Consider the following 18,528-nt stretch of genomic DNA (forward strand, 5'->3'; position numbering starts at 1 on the left):
TGGGACTGTCCCTATAAAATCAGGACATCTGGTTGCTCTGTTTTAGCCGTTGCTGTAAAATGGCTTCAAGCACCAGGTGGTGAGGGTTGCTGCAGTTAGGTGTTGCCAGTGATGCCCCCGCGCCCGCCCCCGCCCTCACTAGTTCTGTGTATCTCCCTTGGCTCTGTGCCAGGGCTGCCGATAATGGCTGAGTTATCTGTGTGGGTTTTTTTAATGTGTCTGGATGCCATGGGACTGCAGAGGGGACATCCTGGGGATGTCAGGGCCTGACCCGGAGGTCTAATTCTGGTACTTTCAGTGTCCTGAGCCCCCTTAATTTGTGTCTCAGGCCAGAGACCTGCTGTGGGAGAGAGCAGTGGTAGTATTACGTGTATTACAACACAGAATCACAGAAGATCAGGGTGGGAAGAGACCTCAGGAGGCTCTAGTCCAACCCCCAGCTCAAAGCAGGACTAACCCCAACTAAATCATCCCAGCCAGGGCTTTGTCAACAGTGGTTAGGAGCCTGAGTCCTGGACCAAGCTGCCCGGCACTAAACAAAGCCAGTCCTGGGCTGGGTTTTGTTGGAGTTGGTAGCCCATTGCCGATCCGTGGTGCCCCCCCCCTTCCCCTGGCTGCTCTTTGGAGAGGTTTGTATGTCCCACACACCCAGGCCCTGCTCCCCTGTCTGTGGAGAGGAGGGTGGGAGTCTGCGGAGCAGTGGCGTTCCTGAGTGACTGCTCCTCTGGGCGCTTGCCACGTAAAAGTGGTGGCTTCACATTATTCCCATTCTGTGGTTTTGTTGTAGGTTTTGCTTTTCTTCCCTCTCCATCCCCCCTGCCTGCTGTGCGGAGGGGCAGGGGAGAGGGAGGGTTATGGCATTACGGTGCTAGTGGGTCCCTTGGCACACGCTCCTTGTTCCACATGGTGGTTTTCCCTGCCCGCTGACTGTACAGGGACAGTATGAGCCTGTGGCATAGGCTGCTGAGGGAAAGGCCTGTCTTTTGGGGCCTTGAAAACCTAGCTGGGCAAAGCCCTGGAAAATGCCCAGTCCACTAAAGAACCATCCAGCGTTGGCCCATAGGGGGCACGCTGCGTGTCCAAATAGGTCTTTGCCATCTCTCCAGGCTGTGTGATGGGTGTCTCTCACTTAACAGCGTAGAGTGGTGCCAATAGTCAGGCTGATGTTGCTTCAGTGTCTGTCCCCCTGAAGACTAATTCTCTTGGGACTGACGGTTCCTCTCAAATGCTTTATGGCAAGATGCTGCCGAGGATCTGAACCCCAAACACCCCCGCCCTTCCTTCCCCTAGAGTTCCCCTGCCTCCCATCGTGCATTTTAATCCTGGATGGCTAGAGTTGGGGTTACGTTACCCTACAGCCTCCTTGCTGGCCACAACTGTGCAGGTGACCAGCGGCTCAGTACCAGCGCGATAGCCCATGCGTTTCTTGCCAGGGTATGGCAATGCAGGCTGGTGTTCTCAGAATACGGCTTTGACTGGAGACCCTCAAGGGATACGCTGCTGAATTCAAGCCTTAAGGTGGCATGATGCAGCAGTGGGAGGAGACGACTGGGGAGAGATGGAAGACAGGGGTTCCTTTACCTGGCTCCCTGTGTTACTTTGAGGCACAGAAGTGAAAGGACTTAGGCCAGATTCCCCATTTTAAAAACAAAGATCATAGTGCTGCACTAACTTGCAGCGGTGGTTGTAGAGCTAAACCAGATCGTGTTTATGAGCTGCCTTGAATGCTGGGGAGGGAAGGAGCTTTGCAATGTTAAGTAGTGTTTCCTGTACCACTTTGCTGTGAAAATTGGATTGGGGACTGGGCTATTTGGTGAAATTTCTAGGGGTCCGGTGGCACCTTAAAGACTAACAGATTTATTTGGACAGAAGCTTTGTGGGTAAAAAACCCACTTCTTCAGATGCAGATTTCTGCATTTCTGCTTCCTACCCTAGCAGGAAATGCTGAGGCATCCAGGTGGGGATATTTTAAGGCTGGAGATATCCATGGCACATGTTGCCCGGGAATGTCTCTTAGAGTGGCTTCTTTTCACCATATAGGGCAGGTGGGTGCTACTCACTCATAGAAGAGGGCAGCTTGACGCTTGGTCTCACAGAGCATGAAATGGGGTGGGGTTCCTAAATAGAGTCTATAACCAAGACTTTCCCTGGGCAGCACTTTTACCTGCTGTGAGCTGATAAGTGTAGACTAATCCCATTACGCACTGCAGACAAAGGCTCTCCCCTCCCCAATTAATTTCTTAATTAATTAATTTCTAACTAATTTCGTAGTGTAGACCAGGCCTTAGTCTGTGCTTTCATTCCTAAACAGGATGGAATACATTGATCCAACACCTTCTCTAATAATAATAATAATGATGATGATGATGATACCTAGCTCTTATCCATGGATCTCAGAGGGCTTTGCAAAGAAAGTAAACATCATTATCCCTGAAATACAGATGGGGAAACTGAGGCACATGGTGACAACGAGACTTGCGCAAGATCACCCAGAAAGCCCGTGGCGCAGTTGTGAATCTCCAGACTTAAAGCCCAAGGCTCTGGCCACTAGGCAGCACTGATGTTTGAGAGAGAGGTTTTGACTGTCTCGCTTAGTTTTTGGATGTAATAAAAATATGCTAAAAGAATGTTTAGGTTGCAAAGTCAACCTCTGAAAAGTCACATACCAGAATAAAGGTTGTCTGTGCTGCCTTAATTTGACCCACTTGTGTGTATGCATTGTGATCGGTTTTAATTACATGATTGCACACTGTTTTTCCGCTCCACAGGTCCTCTGCCTCCTTCGCTGAACAGGATGGACAGTGCTCACTGACTGGGTAGCTATTTATATTTCTTTTTATCCTCCTCATTCACTGTGTGGCCCTATGCATTATTTACTGTCTACCATCCAAACCCTGCCTGGAATACAGAATTATTAATTTCCTCGTGGGCTTTTCCATGGTGCTCTCCTTAATGAATTGAAGCCAGTTCAGTGTTTGTACGGAACTATCTTCACAATACCCTTTGAGAGGGAAAGTGGTGTGTTATCTGCATTTTAAAGATGGACGCTGAGACCCAGTGATTGAAGCCAAAATTGTCACTTGTTATCTAATCTTGGGTGTCCAGTGTGAGAAGCGAGTCCTTAGCATTTTATAGCACATCAGAGCAGAGCTCCTGTCTACCACAGGTTTGAGTGCTCAGCATGTCTGCAGCTCAGACCACAGGCGACTCACTTTGTGCCCCCAGCAGATGAGGACCACACGGTGGCCTGTGAAAACTTTGGTTCATGTTACTTGCGCAGCATCGCACAGGATCTCTACAGCAGAGTCACTTTCCTTTAGCCAAGAGACCGTCCTTTCTTTCCTCCCAACCCCGCCTTATTCATTGTGCACCTTCCAACTTCTGCAACAAATGAGACAAGGGGCCTATAGACAGTGTTCTCCTTCACTGCTCAACCCTGGTTCATCCCCAGGGCGAGTCCATCCTATGCACTGAATGAGGCAGGTGTCATGTGGAAAAATTGTCTGTGATCGTGTAATTAAAGACTGTCATAATGGACAGCCTCACTTCTGATCTCTCCTAGCTTTTGAGGACTTGACTTTGCAAGCCTGATTGTGTTCTTTGAATGTAGATTTTTGAAGGTAACATAAGTATATAGATTTTCTTGTAAGAACAGTTATCAATGACATGTGTCAACTCTTCTCACCTGGCCCTCAGCTGAGCCATCATGAATGGACCGATCTCTCAAAGATGTTGATGCAGAGTTGGATCTGGAGGGCAGATCTGAAGGGGGCTTTGCGGAACGGCTCAGGGCGGGTGTTCTGGGAGTGAGGGTCAGTGTGGGAGAGTACGTGAGAAGCTGATGAAACTGGCATCCGGAGGAGAAGAGAGGCAGAGCTGTGTAAGGTGTTGCAGGCCAGGAGCCTGAAGTCGGGAGGTGTTAGGGGTGGGGATGATGTGGCTGGAGCCAGGGCAAGGGAGATATTGAAAAAAGGCAGCTGCTAATAAGGCACAGTTACAGTAAAACTTTTAACATACTATATCATACATGACTTATTCAGGATCAGGTTAATATTCAAAGAATCCAGGTAAGGTTCTGGCTTGCTGGCTGGGGAGCCCTCCCCTTCTGCATATGTTAAAAAGGGTAACCAAACTTCTAACTATTTATCATCTTTTTGGCGCTTCTATTGCGTGTACTCACTTGGTGTGAAAGCTTCTCCATCACAAGGACAGTCCATATTTGACTATACCACAAGTTCAAGTGTTGAGGAAAAGAGTGTTTCCGTATGGGGAACTGAGGTGCAGAGGGAGAAGGTGACTTGCCCAAGGTCACACATGAAGTCAGGAGCAGAGCTGGATGTTTGAGTCCAAATCTCCTGAGTCCCAGTCTAGTGCCTTGACCCCAGAGTCATCCTTCCTCTCACCCCTCCCTGTAGCATCTCTGAAACTATTCTTTGCGGCTCTTAATTTCTTAGAGATTGAAATTTACTGAGTGTGTGTTACTTAAACCTTTTTGCTATAGCAGCAACTGCCAATGGAAAAACTTCTAACATTTGCTGCTGCTACAGAATTGCTCTTGGGTTGGGGACTTATCCCAAGATAAGTTTGTCTGTTTGCTTTTTAGAGTTTTTTGCCTAAGTGAATTGACTAGAATACAAAAAAACCCGACCGAAGACTGCCCTACTTGTAAATGCAAAGAGAGCGTTAACATTTAAGACACAGTATGAACCCCCCAATTAATGGCTTTTGCAATAAAGAGAATAAAACATTTAAACGAGACAATCCACAGCTTTGTGACAGCTGAAGTTCAGAGATGAGTCTGTAGCCTTTCCATTAGCAGTGCCAAGTTCACTCCCTCCCCATTCTGCCCCCCTCCTTCCTGACTTTCTTTTCTCAGTTTAAAGCTGTCATTTTTGTCATGTTCTTTTGCTACACGCACAGTTTTTCATCATATGAAATAAACTTTTTAAAAGTTGAACATGTAAACCAGGACATGGGGATTGGAGAACTGCCCTGGATTTTAGGGAATAGCGATAACTGACTGAAATCTTTTTTTTTTCTTCAGTGAAACGGGTTTGTAGGTAGCCATCCTTTATTAGGTGTCATGGGCAAGCGCGTTTGTCATCCAGAAACACTTTTTCCCACTTTGAGGAATTATTTCTTCCGTACAATGGGCTTCAGAAATGATCAACAAGATTAACAAAAACATTGGGGGGGGGGGGGTTACCTGTTTGGCGATATTTTGTAGCTGTCCCTCCAAAAGCAGAGTTACATTTGTTTGGTTTTTGGTTTTGTTTCTCATTACATTCGAGGGGACCTGAAGAATTATTTGTGTTTTTATTTAACACTTTTTACATTTTACTTTTATACCAGCTGTAACCCGAGATGCTTTACAACATTAAATAACGAGAAATTACTGAAGTTACGGTGATTAAAGCCCTAATGCAGAGGGCCTGGGGAGAAACTTAAAGGCCCAGCTGAAGTGGAAGAGGGAATGATTGAAGAGGGATTCAAGGGCTACTTTTGGATGGCCTAGATCAGTGGTTCTCAACCAGGGGTATATATACCCCCAGGGATACATAAAGGTGTGCTGGTCGTCTGGGAATTAGGATTTCCAGTCTCTGAGCGGCTCCTGCCGGCCGGTGTCTCTCCTGCCTCAGGCCCCCATGTCGCTCCTGGACCCTGGTGCCCTTTACCTTGAGGTTCTGCCCCCAGCAGTACCCCCACATTCTGGGTCTCCCCTCCCAGGGGAACCCCCAACCCCTATGCCCAACTTGCCTCAGTGGCTACTGCCAGTCGTCATCTAGCCCCCTTTCTCTGGGGCAAACTGCAGTCTGTCATGGGCACTCATCATCGGCAAGGGGGGGTTGGACCAGCTGTCTCTGCCTATCCCCAGGTTACACCTCTTCACCCCGGTGCCTCTTTAGGCCTTAAACAAGGCTTCAGCCTGTGGAGTTGCCAGGCTGGAGCTCCCCAGCTCCTCTGGCCTTTTCCCCAGCCCTGCTCCGCGTCAGTTACCCTCCATTCCCAGCCAGCCAGGCCCTTCTCTCTCCAAGGCTAGCCAGAGTGATTCAGCTCCTCCCTTAGAGCTTTTATCAGGGCCTGCTGTGGCCTGATTAGGTGTGGCCCCAGCTGCGGCCACTTCCCCAGTCAGCCTACCCTTTCTCCCAGGAGCGGAGCACTGCCCCGCTACACGGGGGTACATCAACTCATCTAGATATTTGCCTAGTTTTACAACAGGCGACATAAAAAGCATTAATGTAGTCAGTACAAACGAAAATTTCCTATGGACAATGACTGAAATGTAAGTACAATATTTATGTGCCAACTGATTTATTTTATAGTTATATGAGCTAGGAGCTTGCACGTTTCATTTGTTAGCCGGAGCCATCGAGAGATATTTGACTATGACTAAAAGGAGGCCTTATGGTGCCGATAAAAAGTACAGGGTTTTCCTTCGTATTGGTTTATCTCAGTTTCCCAGGGTACCTTACCAATCTTCAGCTGGAACTGTACTAACAATTTAAGAGACTGCTCAACAGCATTGCCTCTTTATTCCAAGAAATATGTTGCATTTTTCATCAGTATCTTTATAATCGTTCTGGTGAAAATTGTTATCATGTATGCACATATTTACTGGTAAAGTCCTGTCGCCATAATGTCCCTAAGCATAATAACTCAAAAAGAACAGGAGGACTTGTGGCACCTTAGAGACGAACAAATTTATTTGAGCATAAGCTTTCGTGAGCTACAGCTCACATCATCGGATGCAAAGCTTATGCTCAAATAAACTGGTTAGTCTCTAAGGTGTCACAAGTACTCCTTTTCTTTTTGCTAATACAGACTAACAGGGCTGCTACTCTGAAACCTTTTTATACACAGAGAACATGAAACAATGGGTGTTACCATACAGACTGTAACAAGAATGATCAGGTAAGATGAGCTATTACCAGCGTGGGGGGAGGGGGGGACACCTTTTGTAGTGATAATCAAGGTGGGCCATTTCCAGCAGTTGACAAGAACAGTAGGGAGGGAAATAAACAAAGGGAAATAGTTTTACTTTATGTAATGACATATCCACCCCCAGTCTTTATTGAAGCCTAAGTTAATTGTATCCAGTTTGCAAATTAATTCCAGTCTCTCATTGGAATCTGTTTTTGAAGTTTTTTTGTTCTTGTCAACTGCTGGAAATGGCCCACCTTGATTATCACTACAAAAGTTTTCCACCACCCCCTGCCCCCAACCACCACTCTCCTGCTGGTAATAGCTCACCTTTCCTGATCACTATTGTTATAGTCTGTATGGTAACACCCATTGTTTCATGTTCTCTGAGTATATAAAATCTCCCCACTGTATTTTCCACTGTATGCATCCGAAAGCTTATGCTCAAATAAATGTGTTAGTCTCTAAGGTGCCACGAGTCCTCCTTTTCTTTTTGCAGATACAGACTAACACGGCTGCTACTCTGAAACCCACAATAACTCAGAGATCTATGGCACTGCTTAGGACATTTGTGATTGTAGTCGGCTTATTCGTTACCTGTTGGTCTCCAGTGTTATTCTGTTGCTCCTAGATGTAGCCTGCAAAGTAAGATAACATGCCATTTATACAAGCCCGACGGGTTTATCGCCTTGGTGGCCATTAATTCTACATTGAGTCTGAGCAAGGCAATGTGGTAGGTTTTCTTTTGCCTTATTTGTGGCTGTCTAGTGAAGACAAACGAGCATGGCCAGATTTTTGCCTATTCGGCCCACTGCAGATTACAGTCGAAGTAAATCTACAGCTTTTTAGGATCCAATTACAAAGGTTTTCAATCACAGGGAAAAACTTTAAGCAGTTTTTTGAAACTTTGAGTACCTATTTGTTACATAACTAGTTTTGGTTTGGGCTTTAATTTTGTAAGAGAACTGACTCAGGGAAGTATAAGATACAAAAATAATACAAAACTTAAGGCTGCAACAGCCCCCATCCTCCTATGCCCTTAAACAGAAGTTCCTCATTGCTTAGGGAGGGAGACCAACAGACCTTTGAAGTGATAGCCCTGAGCTGTGGGCACAGCCACTGTATAAACGAGGATGAGCCTGTGATTAAGAATGGAAGAGCCTAAAAGCTGCCTGAACAAGAGTCTCCTGATTAACCAGCATGAGAACAAAGGAGGCCTTTTTGCTTTGCATGGGACCACTGACCCTGTTGATTGCGTTGCTTGCAAAGAATCGTGCCAGTGTTTTCTGCCTTCCAGATGTCCCCAGCTCTGCACGTTTCATAGGCAGCCAATGGCTCTGGTGTGATAGGCTGGTTCTGTGCGATGCCCAGAAAGGTCTGAAGATCTGATGTGTGCATTTCCCATGTATGTGCCTTTAATGGAATGGGCTTGTTCCAAACTCACTAGCGTTCCAGGGGCTTTCTCCCGAGCCCTTAATTACAGTGTTTACTAATGACCTAATTGGCTAAAGAAAATGGCTCTTCTGAGGCTTTTGATCATGCCTATCTTTTTTTTTTTTTTTTTTTTGGTCATGCGTTACAGCTTGTGGGCAGGAACTTTTAAACGCTAATGATTCAGCTACTCCATGGGGGTCGATGTAACTAGAATTAACTTTCTGTGGCATTAAAGTGTGCTCCCCATGCCTGTTAAAATTGCTCCCCCAGCCACCAGTGCCATCCCTGCAATCTGCTCTGAAATTCTCCATGCAGCATTGCAAGGCATTCATGCTCTGCTGTCTTTAACTCTTGTTCCATCTCTCCCCTCATGCTCATTTGGGACAACCGGGTCCCTCTTACAGACATCCAGAGAGGTTCTTTAAGTAGCCAGCATTCGTCTTTAGATCAGTTGCAACCTCAGACCTTCCCATCTGGCTCCGGAATGCCGATTGAGGAGGGAGGGTGTTTTTGGTCGGTGCTCTATCCTTCGTGGGAGTTGTGTAAAATACTTTTAAAGAGCTGCTGAGTTCTGACAAATTTTGCAAACGGCAGTGGGTCACGGAAAGCCCGCTTAACTGTTACCTTTTTACTTTTCCCCAGCATGGCTGATTTTCCAAGATGTTTGTGCAGGAAGCAGACACTATCTCCTCTCCCTCATAGTCATTTCTCTCCTGCCTGAATCGTGCAGTGAGAGACATCCTATTTCATCTCCATGGAGGCCGTTGGGGTCTCCTCTCTTCCTGGAGACATCAGCCAAGGTCGAGGGGGAAAACCTGTCTGGGTAAAATCAGAACCAGCCGGAACATTTATCAGAGATTTGAACCAAAGTTGGAATTAATTCCATGGCTCAAGAGTGGAGTTTAGGACTCAGCAAGGATCTTTATTCATCTCAGCTGCTATTTAATGTGATCTGATCTCCTATGTATCTAATGTCTCCATTACCATCATGTCTATCCAGGCATGAAGGTAATCAGAATGATGTGACTCTTATACCTCATGACATGCTAGGGCTGGAGAGCTCTTTGTCAGACCATGGGCAAAAGCTTTCAGTATCAGCCAACATTTCCCAAGCACTGGGATCTGATACTTTCAAAAAACAAAAAAACCCTACTTTAAAAAAAAAAAAAAAAGAAAAAGGAAAAAAAAAAGTCCCTGTCCTGGGTTGAAGTATTTTGCCATTTGTTCCAGCCAGGTGTTGAAAATCTCGCTCATCACGTCTTCTTAAAAGAGCTCCATCTTTCAAACTGTCACTGCTCAGCAGCTCTGCGGAGGTCTCTTTCCATAATGACAGTCCTTTTGAGGATATTTTTATGCTAGAAAGGGTTGTGAATGAAGTTGTATGAGGCCAGAACCTTCCTGTGACTTACATGCTGATTTTGCTGAATCCATAGTTGCTGATTTGTGCTCTGAGGAAGGGCAGCAGGAACTGGCCTGACTGTTGGTCTCTAATCGATAACACAAGAACGGCCAGACTGGGTCAGACCAATGGTCCATCTAGCCCAGGATCCTGTCTTCTGACAGTGGCCAATGCCAGGTGCTTTAGGGAATGAACAGAACAGGTAACCATCAAGTGATCCATCCCCTGTAGATATTGCATCTTCTAGTAGCAATGTGGCCTCTGATGTTTTATCATCTGAATGTTACCAACACAGCCCTGCTCCCATTGCCATCTCTGGAAGTTTTGCCTTTGGCTTCTCTGGAAGTAGAAATTAGCCTTTGATCTTGGTTGATTGGGTGGATTTCATGACTGTGGTTGGGAGACAGGGAATGCTGATGTCTCTCTCCTACATCCCAAGGCCGAAGGGTGTCAAGCACCAACCTCCTCAGGAGGATGCCGGCTGATCCAGAGGTCTGTCACTGAGTTCCTTTTAAAATAACACCGCCCCTGCCCCTTGCTGTGGGACCATCTATGTGACAGCCTCAATCATGTTTGTTAGTGCTCGTCCCGTGACACCTTGGAGAGTAGATGGGACCTGCCAGTGACCCTTTTCAAAGAGAGGAATAGGCCATCGAGCAGGCAGGCCTCCTGGGTGTGCAAGGGGAGAGTAGGGAGCCCCCCACCCCACGCAGCACCAGAGCTGCCCTCCTGTGGGAAGGGCTATCCTAGGCCTCGCGTGGACGAAGAACAAACCCACCCTCCTTCCCCTAGCACCCACCCCCTGGGTGCCCGGAAGTGTTCTACGTGGCTGTGTGCAGAGCAGCTGGAGCCATTGGCTGGGAGTGATGCCCTCGCTGTCCTGACCCACAGGTTTCGAAGCTGGGTCTGCAGGAATAGCCACGCTTCAGCCCTCCACCTGGCAGCCTGCTGATGCTTGCTTACCTAGGACCCATGAAGCCCAGTTTGAGGCTCTGCCCCTGCAGTTCTATTGGTGGAGTCCCGGACTAGCTGATCCGCTGCTGGCTTAAGTTGGGCTAGCCATCAGCACAGGAACTAGTCTGAACAACTGTGCGCCTTGTGCTTTCTGCTCCCACGGCTTGAATTCCTGGCATTCTGACCCGGCCTGGCTCCTGGCATCGGATTGGTGGTTCTGACCTCCAGTTTGTCTCCTGATCCTGCCCAGCTGACTCCTGAGGACTCTGGCTCTGACTACTGGGTCTGGCTGTCCACCACCCAGCTGTGACACTTGCTGTGTTGCGGAATCGTGACTAAGTGGGGGGCTTTGATCACGACGCACCTGGATGTGTGGGGATTTCATAGATTCCAAGGCCATCGGTATCATCTGGTCAGACCTCCTGAATAACTAGGGCCCGACCACATTCACGGCCCATTTTGGTCAATTTCATAGTCAGGGGATTTTTAAAATGTCATGGTTTCCAATATTTAAATCTGAAATTTCCCGGTGGTGTAACCATGGGACTGCCAGCCCAAAGGGAGGTGGTGGTGGTGGGGTTGCAAGGCTGTTGTCGGGTGGTTGCAGTATCACCATCCTCACTTCTGTGCTGCTGCTGGCGGCCGCGCTGCCTGCAGAGCTGGGCTCCTGGCCAGCAGCCGCCGCGCTCCACCTGCCCAGCTCTGAAGCAGTGCAGAAGTAAGGGGGGCAGCATTGCTACCCCCTTACCATAGCCAGATTTCCCGGGAAACGCCAGATTTCATGGTCCGTGCTGTGTTTTTTACAGCTGTGAATTTGCTAGGGCCCTCTGTATCATAGAGGACTCCCCTGAATTCATACCTGTTGAACTTGAGCAGATCTCTTTGAAAAACATCTAATCTTGATTTATCAGGTGCCAGTGATGAAGAATCCATCCCAAGCCTGGATGAGTTGTTCCCGGGGGTGGCTGCATCATGGCCCAGCCATGTCAGTGGTGTGACGGATTCCTTTTGCCGGACGGTAGCGTGAGGCCATCAGTAAACGAGAGGACTTATTGCTCGATGAGCCAGATTAGCTGGAGAGCGTGGGCGGGGGGGAGCCCGGTGGAAATGGGGTGCTGTGTCCTGCTTTTCACGGTGCTCTTTCTGGCTTCCCTGGATCCTGTAGCCTTTTCCCTTCTCTCTGGTATGAAAGATCTTGGTGAACAAGACGTTAAAGATCCTGGCGCGTCTCCTGGCATGTCACCTAGAACCCAGGGTCTAACTTGGGTAGGAGGCAGCGCTTAATTTGTAATGAAAGGTGCTGGGGCTCAAACAATTTTGTTACATTCATAACGGATGCAGCAAGCCCAGAGGTGCCTGACAAGCCTTGGCACAAATTAAACACTGGTAGGAGGCAGACGTAGTGTGTCTGTCCACCCCAGCTCTGAGGGGGCGCCCGGCTGCAGCCCAGGCTGTGTTGGCTCTGCGCTTGAGAACCCTGCCTTTTGGCAGGCAGCCGAGTGAAGCCCGGGGGGGCGGGGGAAGCCCCACTTCTTGCTCCGCTTGCAGACAGATTCCGTGGGAGAGGTTTGCTCTTTTGGCGGCATATTGTAGCTTGCCAGCTCTCCGAGGGCTGTGACGGGCAGGCCGCGCTCCGACTCCGTGGTGATTCTCCCCCCTGAAGCAGCACAGGGAGGGCCGAGTGCTGGGCTTGGCAGCGTCTGAGCAGAGAGCCTCAGCCGGGCTTGGTTTCCTCAGGGTTTGACGTGGGTCCTGTCAGCCTTGAAGCAAAACTGTAGCTCGGTGCTGTCATCATCTCAGAAGGGGTGGGGGTCCTAACGCAGTTGGTGGGGCAGAGAGGAGGAGAGGGGAGTGAATAATGGATTTTTTCAGTCCACTGGCCAGTCTGACAAAAAGAAGAAGAAAAATATGGAGGGTTGGGGGAGGGGAGGGTGTGAATGAAACATTTCATTTGGATTTCAAGTGGGTTTCACTTTTTTCAAAAACCATCTTTTGGTAAAATTGCCAAACAAATAGTGGATTCAGGAACTCCAAACCTTATGGTTTGAAAATGTCGGAACAAAACGTTGTCACTCTTTTTTGGAATTTTTGTCCTTTTTTGACCATGCACGATTTGGTGAAACTGGCACGAATTCGAGAAAGGGGTTTGGGGTCACTGAATCTGCATTTTTTTGCCGGATGGGGGGCGGGTGTCAAGAAAAGAAGGTTTTGGATGAAATATTTCGCTCAGCTCTAGGGGCGTCTCACATCTCTCTCCTCCTTTTCCCTCCTGTTGAGGTGTTTGTCGTTCGCTGACTCTGGAGCTGCCTTTACCCATCACTCTGGCTTCCCCTGGATGGGACATGGAGAATTGGGGATGGTAAAAGATTGGCCTACTCAGGACGTTTGCTGTGCAGAGGAGACTGTGTGTGGTGGTGAGTGTACACACCCCTTGGAAGCAGCTCCTGTGGGCTGGGAGCATTTGGGATGGCAGAGGAATCCGTCTCTTGGAAACGCTCTGGTCAGATTGGGAGGAATCCAATGGCTTCTGCCTATTGAGCATACGCCCCCTCTTGTGTTAATTATTTTGCAGCTGCTGAATGCACTGGGTGCATCTGGGAAATGCCTAGGCAGCCCGCATGCCATGCGATGTACCTGGCATGGTCTTTTAGTATGGTCAACTGGAATGGTCTTTTAGCAGAACACCAGAGTTGTCTATGTGGAGATGATGAGGGGATGGAGGCAGGGTCAGTTCTAGGGTCCCATTATTGTGAGGCAAGTGGGTATTTTGGGGCCCTGGATGTTGCTATTTAAAAAACCAACAACCTTCCAGGAGTCAAGCAGCTAGTAGGATCCCTGGCAAATCTTGGATTTTGAGTTTAAAAAGGCCAAATTTGGTTACTGTGCCAGGACTATGTCATTGTCACTTCCACTGCTTAACATTGGATAACTTGGCACATATTTGGCCCTTTCGAACAATAATTTGGAGCCCTTGAAAATCATCTGCAGGGGTGTGTGTGAATGTCCCCTTAGCCCCGGTAGCACCAGGTCTGGATGGAGGGGTGTGGGGCACCATGCATGGTCTGCTTCCTTTATGAAATGCTTTATCCCATTCAGGCTTTCCAAGAAATTCCTATTGGTCTTTCAGAGAGTTGTTACGTGTGAATTTATTTTCCAGGCCTTTGATCAGTCTCTAATGTAATTATCCTCTCAGCTTGTGGGTTTCTTTAGATTGCTGTATGATGCCAGGGCTATTCTACTTCTAATGTCTCCCACATGGCAGACTTGTGCATCCAGGGGGGAAAAACATAGCAATTCCAGAGCACCTTTTTATTAGAGGATCTCAAAGCACTCTGCAAATCTGTAATTAAAGCTCTCCACGCTCCCCAGGTGGTCGATGTGTGGTGTTCCCATTTTAATTGGTGGGAAAACCCAGGCACAGAGGTTGAGTTTCTTGCTTTGCAGAAGCTGAAGTGCCCCTGCTGGCTCTTCTAGTTAAACGGGTTCATAGCCAGGGCAATGAGCAGGGGAGAGGTCTGAGAAACACTTGCATGATAAAGAACTGAGCAGCATTGCTTCAGTGATGGGGATGCATTCCAGGGTGGATGGTTGTGGCTCTCTGAGGAGGGGAGGGGAATTCCTGTTGGGAGCTAGGGAGGGGCTGGCCCTTCCAGTCTTTGGGCAGTGGGGCACGGCTAGGTACAGTGAGAGGAGCTGGGAAGCAGGTTAGTGAGATGGGGGAAGTTATTCATTCTCCGTCTCATGCACTTACTGGTGCAAGTGGAGAGGGGTTCCAGCTTTCCAGTGTGGTGACTCGTCCTTGGACCTGGCCTTCCGCTGCTTGGCTCTGGGGATGCATATACAGGTAAGCTGTGCAAGTCCACAGCATGAGCATCAGAGCCTTCTACTGCTGCTCACTTGCAATGTTACTTATTAGCTGTAGGGACCTGTTTTTCGGCGTGATAATACCCTATTTGTGAGTTCCGGCACTCGTTCGGTGATGGCTCAGTCACAGATGGTCAGCAAGGATTGAACTCTGGTCCTTTGGCAGGAAAATCATGCTGGCACTTGAGTGAAAAGAAAAGGAGTACTTGTGGCACCTTAGAGACTAACCAATTTATTTGAGCATGAGCTTTCGTGAGCTACAGCTCACTTCATCAGATGCATACCGTGGAAACTGCAGCAGACTTTATATATACAGAGAGAATATGAAACAATACCTCCTCCCACCCCACTGTCCTGCTGGTAATAGCTTATCTAAAGAGTAACTCCATTAGCTGGTAACTGTAGCAGGCTCTGACTATATGGTGTGGATCACCGGCCGGAGGAAGACATGGCCTACTTACCATGGCACACTTGAACATGCTGTTGGCCTGCTCAAAAATATTCTTCTGGGCGAGGTGATGAGCAATAACCATGATGTTCCCTCTTCTTCCCCTCCCCCAAATTTCAAATGCCTCCCGCTGCACCCTGGGCTACGCTCTCCACATGCTCAGTGAGTGCATTCAGGTACAGAGTGCATGGGCTTCTGTAATGCTGACAGACCCTGGTCGTCAGCGGGTGGGATCGAACCTGGGGCCTCTGGAGCTTAGTGCAGTCTCTCTCTCTCTGTCTCTCTTGCTCGTCTGGGTGCAACTAGATGGGACAGAACATCATACCCAGGAGGTGTGTGGGTTACACTTCCAGCATAGCGTCCTCAATGCATGTTTGTTTTCGAGTGCTCCTGCTTTCCCTCCTTGTATAAAAATTGAGAACATTTGCCTTGAAACAGAGAAAAGAAACTAATCCATTCCTCAGTTCAGCTCATGCCTTTCGGCGCATGTACCTTTGGTGCACGGGCCTGGGGCTTATATCAGGCTAAGGTGTGACATTTACAGGGAGACCCTTGTTAAAATACAGCAGCATATCACTCTTCTGTAGCAAGTCCTGGATTGTTACTAGTCCTATGGTGGGACCACCGGCCCTGAATGGCTGCAGTGCTAGAAACGGCAGTTAATCTCTACGCTATATGCTATAAAAACAGCCTCTCTTCCTGAAAGCCCAGAACCCATAATCCTGCCTTAACAAGGACGATGCAAGTTCTGCTTTTTAGTGAAATGCTTTATCCCATTCAGATTTTCTTCCAGGAACTTCCTGTTGGTCTTTCAGAGAGTTGCTACTTGTATATTTATTTTCCAGGCTTTTGCTCTGTCTCTAATGTTAATTTCCTCTCAGCTTGTTCAATTGTATTTTATTTTATTTTTAGTATTATCCTAATGTCTCCCATATGGCAAACTTGTGCATTCGGATGGAAAAACCGTATTGCACTTCCAGAGCACCCTTTTATTACAGGATCTCAAAGCACATTGTAAATCTGTAATTAAATCTCTCAACGCTCTCCAACTGGCAGATGAATGGTGTTTCTAGTCTAGTTGGTGGGGAAACTGAGGCACCGTGGTTGAGTTGCTGACCCAAGGCTGCAGTGAGGCAGGAATAGACCCAGAGAGCCCTGCTCATTTGTCGGTTCAAACATTAGACGCTGCTGCCCGGAGAGAAGGACTCCAGGTTCCAATCACTTCATCGCTGCAACTTTCATTTTTGGATAGAATTCTCTGACAGCGTGGTGGAGTTCTAATTTGTTTAAATCAAAGGCAGGGGGAGCCCTTTGGAATCTAAAGGACCTTCATTTCCTGTCTAGATTAGAACAATGGCAATATGGGTTGAATTTTAAGCCTACAGTATATCCTGCTGGTAGTGCCCATTTATGAGTGTGACATTGCTGATGACTGGCAGCAGTGTTCATTCTTTGTTTCTTTCTCTGGTGTATGCATTGCCATGTACTGTCTCTCCCTTGCTCCTTCTGGTAGTTTGCAGTTACCCAGAGCTGAATTGCTGACTGAACAATGCTTGCTTTCAGTGATTAGGAAAAACTCTAGAGGGACTTTTGGGTTAAATTTATCTCCATATCTAGGGCTCAGTCCTGGAAATCCTTATTCAAGTGGGTCCCGATTCAGCAAGGCACTTAAGTTAAAATAACAAGGAGTCCTTGTGGCATCTTAGAGACAAACAAATTTATCTGGGCATAAGCTTTCGTGGGTTAGAACCCACTTCATCAGATGCATGGTGTGAAAATACAGAAGCAGATATAAGTACATGAAAGGATGGGGGTTGCTTTGCCAAATGTGAGGTCAGTCTAAGGAGATAAATCAATTAACAGCAGGATATCAAGGGAGGAAAAATAACTTTTGAAGTGGTGAGAGTAGCCCATTACAGACAGTTGACAAGAAGGTGTGAGTAACAGTAGGGAGAAATTAGTACTGGGGAAATTAAGTTTAGCTTTTGTAATGACCCAACCACTCCCAGTCTTTATTCAGGCCTAATTTGATGGTGTCCAGTTTGCAAATTAATTCCAGTTCTGCAGCTTCACGTTGGAGTCTGTTTTTGAAGTTTTTTTGTTGAAGAATTGCCACTTTTAGGTGTGTTATTGAGTGACCAGAGAGACTGAAATGTTCTTGAATCCTGATGTCAGATTTGTGTCCATTTATTCTTTTGCATAGAGACTGTCTGGTTTGGCCAATGTACATGGCAGAGGGGCATTGCTGGCACATGATGGCATATATCACATTGGTAGATGTGCAGGTGAACGAGCCTCTGATAGTGTGGCTGATATGATTAGGCCCTATGATGGTGTCCCTTGAATAGACATGTGGACAGAGTTGGCACTAGGGTTTGTAGCAGGGTTTGGTTCCTGGGTTGGTGTTTTTGTTGTGTGGTGTGTAGTTGCTGGTGAGTATTTGCTTCAAGTTGGGGGGCTGTCTGTAAGCAAGGACTGACCTGTCTCCCAAAGTTTAAAATGTATGCTTCTGCTTAAATTCCATTGATTGTGATGAATGCTTAAGTGCTGGTTTGAATGAGAGCCATGGGTAATTGCACTGATTAGCTAGCTACATGAGGAATGCTCATGTACACGAGTAAGAGTTTCCTTAGATTTTTAATTTGTTGACCAATCCCTCTGTTTTACTCCAGCTCAGACAACTAGAACTGTATCTCTGAATCATTTATGTGTTCTTCTCCTTTAAAGATCCAGTGAAGGTACTGAAGTAAAGAAGCATTCCCCTGCAGTGCTTGCAACCCAAACTTTCCATGCTCATGTAGGAAAACTACAATGTGAAACTGACTTGAACAATAAAACAGGGAGCAGAAGGGAAGCCAACCAGCCTACTTGTCATGTTCATGCAAAAAGTAAATGACAGAGACAGAAAAATAAACCGTACCTAGAAATTCTTTTGGTTTTCACACTCCTTAGGGTGATATTAACAGATCTTTTGAAATATTTTTAAATGGTCCTAGAGTGATCACAGAAAAGAAAAATAAAAAGCATTAATGGTCTAATAGCTACCGTAGTAGACTCCGAAGCAGGACTCTTGTTTGTATTCCTTGCTTTGCTGCAGAGTTTATTACTACTTATTTTCATAGTGCGTAGAAGCCCTATTATAGACCAGGACCCCATTATCCTGGGTGCTGTGCAAACACAAAACAAAAAGATAGCCCCTTCTTTCTCCAAGGATCTTACAATCTAAGTCACTGTGAGACCTCGGGCAAGTCCCTTGACTTTCCTACAAGTCAGTTTCCCCATCTGTAAGTACAGAGAACTACTCCAGAGGGGCGTTGAGGCTTAATTGTCTGTAGAGTTTGGAGTGTTGCATGTGAACCCCTAAACAAGTCTCCCTCCTACTGGTCTGTAGCACCCTCTAGCCTGCGTGTGGTTCTGGTTTCCGTCTGCATGTGGTTGGTGGTGTGGGAGTGATGATCTGTGTTGTCTGATGCTCCACATGGCGTTCCCCTGAGTGGTCTGTGTCATG

The 18,528-nt window shown here is 47.3% G+C and overlaps 1 protein-coding gene and 1 long non-coding RNA gene across 38 annotated transcripts in view; one reads left to right on the plus strand and one right to left on the minus strand.

Annotated features, from left to right (window-relative positions):
* The window catches only part of ST3GAL4 (ST3 beta-galactoside alpha-2,3-sialyltransferase 4), a 179,142-nt gene that overhangs the window by 57,388 nt on the left and 103,226 nt on the right, over nt 1-18,528 (plus strand). For 4 of the 37 annotated variants that reach the window (XM_077840019.1, XM_077840025.1, XM_077840016.1 and 1 more), the window contains exon 2: nt 2,769-2,816. The exons of 4 other annotated variants lie outside the window; for them this stretch is intronic. Coding sequence is in view for 2 of the 33 variants with exons in the window: in XM_077839988.1 (XP_077696114.1) it covers nt 14,422-14,552 (131 nt within the window). In the remaining 31 variants the exon portion in view is untranslated. 29 more of the 37 variants (XM_077839994.1, XM_077840021.1, XM_077840004.1 and 26 more) reach the window with 24 other exon arrangements.
* On the minus strand, nt 6,296-8,364 carry LOC144278606 (uncharacterized). The gene is made up of 2 exons (XR_013348614.1): nt 8,166-8,364; nt 6,296-7,559 (listed from the first exon to the last, which is right to left on the minus strand). It is a non-coding gene; the product is annotated as an uncharacterized LOC144278606 (long non-coding RNA).

Source organism: Eretmochelys imbricata, chromosome 22 (genome assembly GCF_965152235.1).
Source record: "Eretmochelys imbricata isolate rEreImb1 chromosome 22, rEreImb1.hap1, whole genome shotgun sequence".
Lineage (NCBI taxonomy): Eukaryota > Metazoa > Chordata > Testudines > Cheloniidae > Eretmochelys > Eretmochelys imbricata.